General features: G+C 44.7%; 1 protein-coding gene across 1 annotated transcript; it reads left to right on the top strand.

Moving 5' to 3' along the window:
- Positions 1 to 7,395: 7,395 nt before the first annotated feature.
- LOC123770594 (uncharacterized) lies at positions 7,396 to 9,054 on the top strand. The gene has a single exon (XM_045762630.1). It carries the CDS (start codon positions 7,396 to 7,398, stop codon positions 9,052 to 9,054), a length of 1,659 nt encoding a protein of 552 aa, XP_045618586.1.
- Positions 9,055 to 13,482: the final 4,428 nt, after the last annotated feature.

The raw sequence follows: 13,482 nt of genomic DNA, 5'->3' as shown, positions 1-13,482 counted from the left end.
CAGCAAATCACTGATTGAGACATGTTTGAAATTAATTAGTTGTGAACCGCGCGTAAAGTCTCTTCATTGTTGGGAAAAAGAGGGTGATGGCCGGATAAGCGAGCTTGTAGCCGGATTAGTGAACATTTCGCCGGATTAGTGAGCATTTTGGGCGTTGTTCGTAAGAACGGACTGCCTTGGGGCCAAGTATACGTCTTACGTAGATCATTTTGAACTTAGGAAATGTTTACTGTGTTCATATTGTCAGCTGATATCTATTTTTGTTCACATCCTGTACTGTGTGTGTGCTTACTAGTTGTGTTTTTGCGGGGGTTGAGCTTTGCTCTTTCGGCCCGCCTCTCAACTGTCAATCAACTGTTTACTAACTAACTACTAACTAACTACTTTTTTTTTTCCCCACACCACACACACACACACACCCCAGGAAGCAGCCCGTGACAGCTGACTAACTCCCAGGTACCTATTTACTGCTAGGTAACAGGGGCACTTAGGGTGAAAGAAACTTTGCCCATTTGTTTCTGCCTCGTGCGGGAATCGAACCCGCGCCACAGAATTACGAGTCCTGCGCGCTATCCACCAGGCCGTAGCCCACGGGGGCTACGAGGGGTGTGTGTGTGTGTGTATTACCGTCCTTACCTGGATTTTATTTCTATGATTGTAATTGCTTATTTGCTCGACAGATCTTCAACCCAATTTCAGATCCCGTGGGCGCCTATTTTAATCAGAATATCCCTGCTTCTCTAAATGTCTCTTCAACATTAAAATGGAGAGGCAACACCCTAGGGTAGAGGAGAGGAAAGAGCTCAAAACTCGATGAGCCAAGCAAAGCAATTTCATTTACCAAAAAGCAATTACAAGCAGTAGCGTTAATTCCAGTTTATTCTTGGTCCTCTTTTTAGTTTATTGGTGTTGTGATTGGCGTTCCGACTCTTCCCTATTTCCTATTCTCTCTTTCTCTCTCTTTCTCTCGTTCTCTCTCTCTCTCTCTCTCTCTCTCTCTCTCTCTCTCTCTCTCTCTCTCTCTCTCTCTCTCTCTCTCTCTCTCTCTCTCTCTCTCTCTCTCTCTCCCCCTCCCCCCCTCCTTTAATTCACACCCCCATGAAATAATTGCCACCTCCTCCCTACCCCCCTCCTCAAAACTTAGCTTCCTAAGCTCGCAAAACTTGATATAAAACTTAAAGCTTACTCTCCAAGTTTCCCAATTAAAATAAGATAAATTACAAAAAATAATTCAAAGCAAAATTAGATAATCAAAACACACACACTCACACATACACACACAATCTGTTTTTAACTGAGATTGGAAAGTTTTATATATATACAGATGATGTTTAGAAATATTAAGAAGAAAATCTTTTAAGTAGTAGTGTGTGAAGGGTGTTAAGTTATTTGGAATGAAATTGTGATTGTGTAGAGTGAGATGAAAGTTGTGTGTAATTAGGGATGGATTAGGCGGTTATAGTTGTGTCGAGAGAACGAGGATGCTTTTGAACGCAGGTTCGAACCCTCGTCACGGCCCTTGTGGATTTGTTAAAAGGGGTTGTGGGGTGGGTGACCAGTACCCATCTCCCATCTCCCATCCAATATATTTATCCCGTCCCATCACCCCATCCTTCACTATTCCATATCTTCTATATCCACTCCTCTGCTTTCTCAGGAATTTCCATTTACTTCAATTTTCTCCCTCGTTATTCTCCTTCTTTCCTATTCCACCCCCTTTCCCTACGTCTATCCATCTACCTAGCCCCTACGGTCCCTATCCCTGAGCCGCTGGGTGAGAGAGAAGCCCATCCATCACACCGTAACGAAGCCGGAGTCTGAACCACTGTTGCTCGTTTGTCCCGATTACCTGAAGCTTTAGTGTGACGCAAGCTGCTGCGTGGTGCGTTGCTTCACAGTGACGCAAGCTGCTGCGTGGTGCGCTGCTTCACAGTGACGCAAGGTGCTGCGTGGTGCGCTGCTTCACAGTGACGCAAGGTGCCGCGTGGTGCGCTGCTTCACAGTGACGCAAGCTGCTGCGTGGTGCGCTGCTTCACAGTGACGCAAGCTGCTGCGTGGTGCGCTGCTTCACAGTGACGCAAGCTGCTGCGTGGTGCGCTGCTTCACAGTGACGCAAGGTGCTGTGTGGTGCACTGTGAGAGAGACGTCTCCTCCCTTCCCTGAAAGCTATAAGACCTTAAAGTTACGTCCTCAGACCTTAAATTTATCCCTGTCAAGACCTTGTTATAACTAATTATAACTAATTATAACTAATAATAAATTATAACTATAATAAATTATAACTTGTTATAACTAACTATAACTTGGGGTAGTTGGAGATTCGAACTCGAGCCTCAAAAAGTCCGAGACATTGACCCACCGACAAGGTCATATGGATGCTGGTGATATCTTCATGCTGTTGTCTCTTAAGGAATTAACATCCAAAGTGGTTAGGTTGTCCACTTGGATTGGTTGATATAGCCAAGGACTCGCTTCTTGCAAGGCCGGTGTTCGATCCCCGACGGTCTTAAGCGGTTGGGGCACCTTGCTATCCTAGATCCTTGATGCCCTGCCCCTTCCAAGTGCTGTACTCTTATGTTATCTTTGTGCTATGTCTTGATAACTACCTTTTTTGTCCTGGTGATAACTGTGTTCTAAATACTGGTTCGATAACAGGGTTGTTGATTTGTGGAACCAGTTACCGCGTAACGTGGTGGAGGTGGGGTCCCTCGATTGTTTCAAGCGTGGGTTGGACATGTTTATGAGTGGGATTGGGTGGTTATAAATAGGAGCTGCCTCGTATGGACCAATAGGCCTTCTGCAGTTACCTTTGTTCGTGTGTTATCATATTCGGTTACATAGAAATACAATATTAAATATTTAGAAAAAATTTTTTTATCCTCAGCTTAGGGAGGTAAACATTTTGACTGTACAACCGAAGGTAAGCAACTTACGAACCAAAATGTCACAGCTCTAAAGAAGGAGTCTACATCTTTAAGTTACCTTGAAGATATCTTTCCCTAAGCTGTGTTTTAAAACTTTTTAATATTTTCGTAGACTCAAAACTACAAATTTTGGATTGTGGGCTTAACATCGGGGCTGGATTTAACGTAATAGCGATAGAAGAAAAATTCTAAATTGGGTAATATCTGATTTTTTCTTCGCTGGAAGGGGAAATTTGCCTTGCATTATAGGGAAACTTTGAGCAATTTTGAATTTCTTAGAAAAGGAAATATTTGTTGGAGAGAGAGAGAGAGAGAGAGAGAGAGAGAGAGAGAGAGAGAGAGAGAGAGAGAGAGAGAGAGAGAGAGAGAGAGAGAGAGAGAGAGAGAGAGAGAGAGAGAGAGAGAGAGAGAGAGAGAGAGAGAGAGAGAGAGAGAGAGAGAGAGAGAGAGAGAGAGAGAGAGAGAGAGAGAGAGAGAGAGAGAGAGAGAGAGAGAGAGGGGGGGGGGGGGGGGGGGGAAGAGACTGATCCCCTAACCTTCCCAAACAAAAAAGTCATGTTTCCCTCTCAACAGTCCTTTCCCTTCCTTCCCTCCCTCCCTTCCTCTCACTCTCTCTCTCCTGTCCCTCACTCTCCCTTCCACCCTTCCCGTGCCTGGTGTCAAGGCCCAAATTCTCTTCTACCTTGGTGAGCTGTCCTAATGGCACTAGGCTAATCAGTCAATTTTATGGTATCAACAAATTCGTCAAAAATGTGATGTATTTGTACAATTTAAACCGTCGTAATAGTGACGTTTGTTATGATTGATTGATGATGAAGCCACCCAAGAGGTGGCACGGGCATGAATAGCCCGTATACTTGTTATGCATTGGTAGAAGAATTCGTTGACTGGAGAATGTCCGGCGAATCTCTCTGGCCAGCCGCTGTCTTGCTGTCCGTCTGTGTCTGTCTAGTTGTGTTTATGTCTGTCTGTCATCTGTCTGTCTGTGGCTGTTTTTCCCTCCATCCCCACTTTCTCTCCCTCACTCTCTCCTTTCTCTCACTCACCCCCACCCCTTTCTCTCCCTAACCCCCCCCTTTCTCTCCCTCACCCCCCCCCTTTCTCTCCCTCACCCCCCCCCCTTTCTCTCCCTCACCCCACCCCCTTTCTCTCCCTCACCCCCCCCTCTCCCTCTATAAACAGCACCATCTGGACCTCACAGTTCCCAGGATGGTCTAAGACCAGGCATCTGCACCTTGTATTTTTCCCAGGAACTTCGTCGAGGTATTTTATTTTGGTCGCTTTAATATATAACCCAGAAGGGGTACCACCTCTGGTGCAAGTGTAGGGACTCATAGCCTCGGAGAAGAAAATATAGAGTACTCAGAGAAGACCTTGTGGATCCTCACTGAACACTTTGATATACGCTCTATATTATAATATATATATATATATATATATATATATATATATATATATATATATATATATATATATATATATATATATATATATATATATATATATATATATATATATATATATGTCGTACCTAGTAGCCAGAACTCACTTCTCAGCCTACTATTCAAGGCCCGATTTGCTTAATAAGCCAAGTTTTCCTGAATATATTTACTATAATTTTTTTCTTATGAAATGATAAAGCTACCCTTTTCTCTATGTATGAGGTCAATTTTTTTTTATTGGAGTTAAAATTAACGTTGATATATGACCGAACCTAACCAACCCTACCTAACCTAACCTAACCTATATTTATAGGTAAGGTTAGGTTAGGTAGCCAAAAAAAGCTAGGTTAGGTTAGGTTAGGTAGGTTAGGTAGACGAAAAAACATTAATTCATGAAAACTTGGCTTATTAGGCAAATCGGGCCTTGAATAGTAGGCTGAGAAGTGCGTTCTGGCTATTAGGTACGACATATATATATATATATATATATATATATATATATATATATATATATATATATATATATATATATATATATATATTCCCCTCCTCCCCCCCCCCCACACACACACACGGAATTATCCTCAGGTTTTGCTCTGTGTCGTTCCATTGTTAATTGCTTTTTTGTCTTTTTTTGTGCATTTTTTCTTGTGTATTTTTTGTTTCGTTTTTCTTTCGTGAATTGTGATACAATTTTGCAAGATCGAGAATAGTCGAAGTTTGATATCTTTTATATCCAGTATTGTTATTTTTCTATGTGAATTTGTATGTTTTTATTTGTATTGTGGAGAGGATGGGAAGGGGTGGGACAGAGAGACGGGGGGGGGGGGAAGAGAGGGGAAAGACAGAGGAAAGAGACAGAAGAGAGGAGAGAAGAGAGAAACGCCAGAAGGGGGCGGTCACAACTCAAGACGCTCAGCCATCATGTTGGTATAACGCTTCTCTCTCAAGAACAATCCCTCTCTCTCTCAAGAACAATCTCCTCTCTCTCTCAAGAACAATCTCCTCTCTCTCTCAAGAACAATCCCTCCCTCTCTCAAGAACAATCCCTCCCTCTCTCAAGAACAATCCCTCCCTCTCTCTCTCAAGAACAATCTCCTCTCTCTCAAGAACAATCCCTCCCTCTCTCTCAAGAACAATCCCTCCCTCTCTCTCAAGAACAATCTCCTCTCTCTCAAGAACAATCCCTCCCTCTCTCTCTCAAGAACAATCCCTCCCTCTCTCTCAAGAACAATCTCCTCTCTCTCAAGAACAATCCCTCCTTCTCTCTCTCAAGAACAATCCCTCCCTCTCTCTCAAGAACAATCTCCTCTCTCTCAAGAACAATCCCTCCCTCTCTCTCAAGAACAATCTCCTCTCTCTCTCTCAAGAACAATCCCTCCCTCTCTCTCAAGAACAATCCCTCCCTCTCTCTCAAGAACAATCCCTCCCTCTCTCTCAAGAACAATCCCTCCCTCTCTCTCAAGAACAATCTCCTCTCTCTCAAGAACAATCCCTCTCCTCTCTCTCAAGAACAATCCTCTCTCTCTCAAGAACAATCCCTCCCTCTCTCTCAAGAACAATCTCCTCTCTCTCAAGAACAATCCCTCCCTCTCAAGAACAATCTCCTCTCTCTCAAGAACAATCCCTCCCTCTCAAGAACAATCCCTCCCTCTCAAGAACAATCTCCTCCCTCTCAAGAACAATCCCTCCCTCTCTCTCAAGAACAATCTCCTCTCTCTCAAGAACAATCCCTCCCTCTCAAGAACAATCTCCTCTCTCTCAAGAACAATCCCTCCCTCTCAAGAACAATCCCTCCCTCTCAAGAACAATCTCCTCTCTCTCAAGAACAATCCCTCCCTCTCAAGAACAATCCCTCCCTCTCAAGAACAATCTCCTCTCTCTCAAGAACAATCCCTCCCTCTCAAGAACAATCTCCTCTCTCTCAAGAACAATCCCTCTCCTCTCTCTCAAGAACAATCCTCTCTCTCTCTCAAGAACAATCCCTCCCTCTCAAGAACAATCCCTCCCTCTCTCTCAAGAACAATCTCCTCTCTCTCAAGAACAATCCCTCCCTCTCAAGAACAATCTCCTCTCTCTCAAGAACAATCCCTCCCTCCCTCTCAAGAACAATCTCCTCTCTCTCAAGAACAATCCCTCCCTCTCAAGAACAATCCCTCCCTCTCAAGAACAATCTCCTCTCTCTCAAGAACAATCCCTCCCTCTCAAGAACAATCTCCTCTCTCTCAAGAACAATCCCTCCCTCTCTCTCAAGAACAATCTCCTCTCTCTCAAGAACAATCCCTCCCTCTCAAGAACAATCTCCTCTCTCTCAAGAACAATCCCTCCCTCTCAAGAACAATCCCTCCCTCTCAAGAACAATCTCCTCTCTCTCAAGAACAATCCCTCCCTCTCAAGAACAATCTCCTCTCTCTCAAGAACAATCCCTCCCCTTCTTTCAAGAACAACCTCCCTATCATTCATTCCTACACTAATCTGCAGTAGAAACATTTACCCAACACTCACACGCGCGAAAAAATAAGTCAACAGAGCACCTTAAGGCTCTGGCACACAGCCTTATGTCATACCACTGATAAGAACCTAATATCAAATACAATTTGTTTATGGAAAACTAATTTTAAGCTCATTCAATGAGTACGTAGGGATCAGCAGGCTTTAAGATGAGCAGGTGTGGAAGAACACATCTTTGCTACACGTTTCATTAGCTGTATCAGCATCATTCGTAATGACCCCTCTTGTCATAGTTTAGAGAGAGAGGCATAGAAGAGCGTGGGAAAAGAGGGAGGCATAGAGGAATGTGGAGAGGCATAGAGAGTGAGAGGCCTACAGACAGATGAGGTAGAGCCTGTGAGAGAGTGAGAGAGAGAGAGAGAGAGATACGACGAGAGAGAGAGAGAGACGCTAAGGAAGAGAGGTATAAAAACAAAAGAGAAAGAGGCAAAGAGACACAATGAGCAAAAGAGGTATAAAGAGAGAGAACCAGTGTGTGTGTGTGTGTGTGTGTGCGCAAGAGTAACACAGAGAAAGAAATGGCTCCCAAACAGCTATGCAAAACACTGCACGTACATATGCAACAATTCTTTAATCCTGCAATATGGAAGTGGGGGAGGGATGATGACTGTCCGAGCCTCTTGCATACCTATTGTAATCACCTAGCACCTAGCAACCAAACTCCCCTAGCAACCATAGCCTCATATAGCACTCACCATCAACCATATAGCACTCAGCATCAGTCATATTGCCCTCAGCATCAGCCATATAGCACTCAGCATCAGCCATATTGCCCTCAGCATCAGCCATATTGCCCTCAGCATCAGCCATATTGCCCTCAGCATCAGCCATATTGCCCTCAGCATCAGCCATATACCACTCAGCATCAGCCATATACCACTCAGCATCAGCCATATACCACTCAGCATCAGCCATATACCACTCAGCATCAACCATACAGCACTCAGCATCAACCATACAGCACTCAGCATCAGCCATACAGCACTCAGCATCAGCCATACAGCACTCAGCATCAGCCATACAGCACTCAGCATCAGCCATACAGCACTCAGCATCAGCCATACAGCACTCAGCATCAGCCATACATCACTCAGCATCAGCCATACAGCACTCAGCATCAGCCATACAGCAATCAGCATCAACCATACAGCACTCAGCATCAACCATACAGCACTCAGCATCAACCATACAGCACTCAGCATCAACCATACAGCACTCAGCATCAACCATACAGCACTCAGCATCAACCATACAGCACTCAGCATCAACCATACAGCACTCAGCATCAACCATACAGCACTCAGCATCAACCATACAGCACTCAGCATCAACCATACAGCACTCAGCATCAACCATACAGCACTCAGCATCAACCATACAGCACTCAGCATCAACCATACAGCACTCAGCATCAACCATACAGCACTCAGCATCAACCATACAGCACTCGGCATCAACCATACAGCACTCAGCATCAACCATACAGCACTCAGCATCAACCATACAGCACTCAGCATCAACCATACAGCACTCAGCATCAACCATACAGCATTCAGCATCAACCATACAGCACTCAGCATCAACCATACAGCACTCAGTATCAGCCATACAGCACTCAGCATCAGCCATACATCACTCAGCATCAGCCATACATCACTCAGCATCAGCCATACAGCACTCAGCATCAGCCATACAGCACTCAGCATCAACCATACAGCACTCAGCATCAACCATACAGCACTCAGCATCAACCATACAGCACTCAGCATCAACCATACAGCACTCAGCATCAACCATACAGCACTCAGCATCAACCATACAGCACTCAGCATCAACCATACAGCACTCAGCATCAACCATACAGCACTCAGCATCAACCATACAGCACTCAGCATCAACCATACAGCACTCAGCATCAACCATACAGCACTCAGCATCAACCATACAGCACTCAGCATCAACCATACAGCACTCAGCATCAACCATACAGCACTCAGCATCAACCATACAGCACTCAGCATCAACCATACAGCACTCGGCATCAACCATACAGCACTCAGCATCAACCATACAGCACTCAGCATCAACCATACAGCACTCAGCATCAACCATACAGCATTCAGCATCAACCATACAGCACTCAGCATCAACCATACAGCACTCAGTATCAACAATAATCATACTTCGTTCAGTAGCCTCGTGGCTGGTTGGGTTATAAACGCGATTATTAGCCTCGAACGAAGGTCACATTAGCGTCTAGTAGAACACTCCCAAAAGCTCTCTCTTACCAGAAACAATCTCACGAGGAAGATGTGGCTGAGTGGACAGCGCTTCGGATTCGTAGATTCCGGGTTCGATCCCGAGTGGAGGCGGAAACAAATGGGGCCGAGTTTCTTTCACCCCTCGATGCGCCTGTTCACCTAGTAGTAAATAGGTACCTGGGAGTTAGACAGCTGCTACGGACTGCTTCCTGGGGGTGTGTAGCAAAAAAAGGAGGCCTGGTCGAGGACCGGGCCGCGGGGACGGTAAGCCCCGAAATCATTTCATGATAACCTCAAAATAACAATACCCAGGACCTAACGGTCCTGGGTATCTATCTAAAATATCTAAGAATATCTAAAAATAAAATATCTATCCAAAATATCTATAAATTTAGTATCTACTAAATAGTATCAACTGGGTGCCAAGTCATGTGGGAATAATAGGAAATGACATTGCAGACGAAGCTGCAAAACGGGAATAGTTTATTTCCAGCGTTGACTTTTTTTCGTTATGTGACACGCATGTCTACTGTCCTTTAAGATGAGCCTCGATGGTTGCATCATACCAGTCATACCACGGTATATCTTGAGGTTATCTTGAGATGATTTCGGGGTTTTAGTGTCCCCGCGGCCCGGTCCTCGACCAGGCCTCCACCCCCAGGAAGCAGCCCATGACAGCTGACTAACACCCAGGTACCTATTTTACTGCTAGGTAACAGGGGCATAGGGTGAAAGAAACTCTGCCCATTGTTTCTCGCCGGCGCCTGGGATCGAACCCAGGACCACAGGATCATAGTCCAGCGTGCTGTCCGCTCGGCCGACCGGCTCCCTGACCATACCGACCGGCCGACGGTATGATTAGTATGATTCATATCCGTGGTTGGATCATACTTTTAAAAGGAAGGGAACTATCAGGAGAAAGCGCCAAGCCATTACGACTATATAGCACTGGGAAGGGGTCAGGATAAGAATTCGGGATGGGACGGGGGGGAAAGGAATGGTGTCCAACCACTTCGGGGATTGAACGCCGACCTGCATGAAGCGAGACCGTCGCTCTACCGTTCAGCCCAAGTGGTTGGATTGAAGCGCACGTCGGGTCTCACCCCGGCAACCTGTCCTCCGTCGCTCTACCGTCCAGCCCAAGTGGTTGGATTGAGGCGCACGTCGGGTCTCACCCCGGCAACCTGTCCTCATGCATAGAACGTCGCTTTTCGCTCGAATGCGTTACTTAAGGCGACAAAATTGTCGTACTAGAAAATGGTACAGCGGCTGTGTGTATATATCTAGCTGTTCCTTTCCCTTACATATACCGTTCCTTTCCCCTCCTATACCGTTCCTTGCCCCCCCTACACCGTTCCTTGCCCCCCCTACACCGTTCCTTGCCCCCCCTACACCGTTCCTTCCCCTCCTACACTGTTCCATCCCTCCTACACCGTTCCTTTCCCCTCCTACACTGTTCCTTGCCCCTCCTACGCCGTTCCTTGCCCCCCCTACACCGTTCCTTGCCCCCCCTACACCGTTCCTTTCCCCTCCTATACTGTTCCTTGCCCCCCCTACACCGTTCCTTTCCCCTCCTACACTGTTCCTTGCCCCCCCTACACCGTTCCTTTCCCCTCCTACACCGTTCCTTTCCCTTCCTACACTGTTCCTTGCCCCTCCTACACCGTTCCTTGCCCCCCCTACACCGTTCCTTGCCCCCCCTACACCGTTCCTTTCCCCTCCTATACTGTTCCTTTCCCCTCCTATACTGTTCCATCCCTCCTACACTGTTCCTTGCCCCCCCCCTACACCGTTCCTTTCTCCTCCTACACCGTTCCTTTCCCCTCCTACACCGTTCCTTTCCCCTCCTACACCGTTCCTTCCCCTCCTACACTGTTCCTTTCCCCTCCTACACCGTTCCTTTCCCCTCCTACACCGTTCCTTTCCCCTCCTACACTGTTCCATCCCCCTCCTACACCGTTCCTTTCCCCTCCTACACCGTTCCTTTCCCCTCCTACACTGTTCCATCCCCCTCCTACGCCGTTCCTTTCCCCTCCTACACCGTTCCATCTCTCCCACACTGTTTGCTTCGTTGCTTAAGGTGTTATTTAAATTTGATGCGTCTGGATGTCAACGAATTTAGTCTAGATTTTTTTTAACAGAAATCACAGATGTGTTCACTGACCAATTACAAATTATACAATTATTACAATTATTTTTTCTATATATATATTATACTATATATTATACAATTATTACAATTATTACAATTATTTATTACAATTATTTTTTTATATAAAATATAAAAATTATTACAATTATTTTTTCTCGTCAAGACATTAAAAAATAACTCAGATGAGGGCATTTGGCCCGCCACATTGGAGCGCGCTCCCACCAAACACACACCGAAACTACGACGTTGGTACAACGTTCGAACAAGTTTTAACACCACCTAACCAGTTATAACAACCAATATATTAAGTTGTAACAACGTTCTAATACGTCACAAACACGTTAAGCCAAGATGTAACAACTTTATTACAAGTTGTAACAAGCGGAAAATAGAGACAGTTTCGGTTTGTGTTTCCAGGGAGCTGTTCCTAAGCCCAGGAGTGGTTAACAGAAAACTCTACTCTAAGGCTTTTCAAACTTTGCAGCTTTGAATCTGTACAGACACACGTCTAGATAGCTACGAGCACATCACTAGATAGCTAGAAAGTCATCACTTTCCTAGGTTCTTAGGAAATGTATGATGTATTCATAGAAAATGTATGATGTATCCATAGAGCCTTTGGAAATGTATGATGTATTCCTAGAGCCTCAGGAAATGTATGATGTATTCCTACATTCCTAGGAATACATCACCATATCACTAACCATTCATGGCCAAATCCCCCATCCTCACCCCCCCCCCCCAGCTAAGTCCCCAAAGACCCCCCCACTCCCTCACTAAGTTACCACAAGGAAGCTCCCAAGTTGCCTCGGGTACAGCTCTAAGTCTTCACTTACAATACCTAGTGATGACTTAAGTCTGAGTTGTATAAAGTCTCATTCACGAGAAATTTGCTTCTTGGACTTAATTTAGAAACGAGAGGGGAGGCCAGATGGGAGAGGTGATGGGAAAGTGTAGGTGATGTAATGTGACATAGGAAGGGGTGGAACATGAGGCAAGGAGTGGGTAGGGAATCTAGGGAATCTAGGGGAAGGTGAGGGGAAAATAGGGATAGGATAGTAGAGATAGGGAAGGAAGACAAGGACAGATGAGGAGTGAGATAGGTGAGAGATAATTTTTTTTAATTGATGAGAAAAGAGGAATGAGAGAGAGGTTGAAGATTGGTAATAGAAGAACTGGTCCAAAACAATCTTGTAAACCCACTAAGTCGTGAGGAGAATTATTCTGACGCGCTGTCCGCCTCGCTGACACAGTTTATGGACTGTGTCAGAGTGCTCCAAGTGTGTGTGTGTGTGTGTGTGTGTGTGTGTGTGTGTGTGTGTGTGTGTGTGTGTGTGTGTGTGTGTGTGTGTGTGTGTGTGTGTGTGTGTGTTCGTTCTAGTTTCCCATTACTTTTTTCTGTATAGTGTATTGCCTTTGAAACAAACTCTTTCACTATCACACAATTAACTGGCTAACGCATTCATCCACTAACAATCTCTAACACACAGAATAACCCATTAAGGCCGACCAACATCCAGTCTAACAAACTCACAAACTACCGTTCTCTACAGATACACGAAGAGAATTTACAAACAATAAGGAATTGCCTTTGAACGTGCAAAACATTTGCTTTCTATGCAAATTCGGTTCATAATTCGCTCATGATAGCAAAGAGTATACTTAAACTCACCAGCCACAGAACAGACCTAATTTATGTTAAATCCAAAAGAAAAAAAATCATAAAATCCGTTCAAATATTGTTCCATTAAATGATGAGGCTGTTAATGGGGCCGCAGTTACAAGCCGAAGTGCCTATTAGGACCGACCTTGGCGAGCAGTTAATGGTATCGAAATGCCTGGTGACAGTCCGTAAATGCTGTTATTGCTCTCTCTCTTGCACACCAAATGAGTTCCATAAACATCAGGTCGTTTTTCATAAGCTACTTTCCAAATGGAATTTAAGTGGCTAACGTTAAAAATTATTGTTGATTTCCAAATGGAATTTTAGTGGCTAACTATGCTAAAAAAATATATATTTTTTCGTATTGATTTGTGAGTCATTACAAACGACATTTAGACAATTTTATCCCGTAGTTGTATCCGTTGTCAGTTGTGATTGGTTATTCGTTATTTACCAAAAGTTTACAATATACAAAACACAAACATTATAAATAAGTTAGACATTTACATATAAAGGAAAAAAATATTTA

Source organism: Procambarus clarkii, chromosome 46 (assembly GCF_040958095.1).
Source record: "Procambarus clarkii isolate CNS0578487 chromosome 46, FALCON_Pclarkii_2.0, whole genome shotgun sequence".
NCBI classification, from domain to species: domain Eukaryota; kingdom Metazoa; phylum Arthropoda; class Malacostraca; order Decapoda; family Cambaridae; genus Procambarus; species Procambarus clarkii.
The sequence above is the reverse complement of the archived record's forward strand: the minus strand, read 5'-3'. Positions and strand labels throughout refer to the sequence as shown.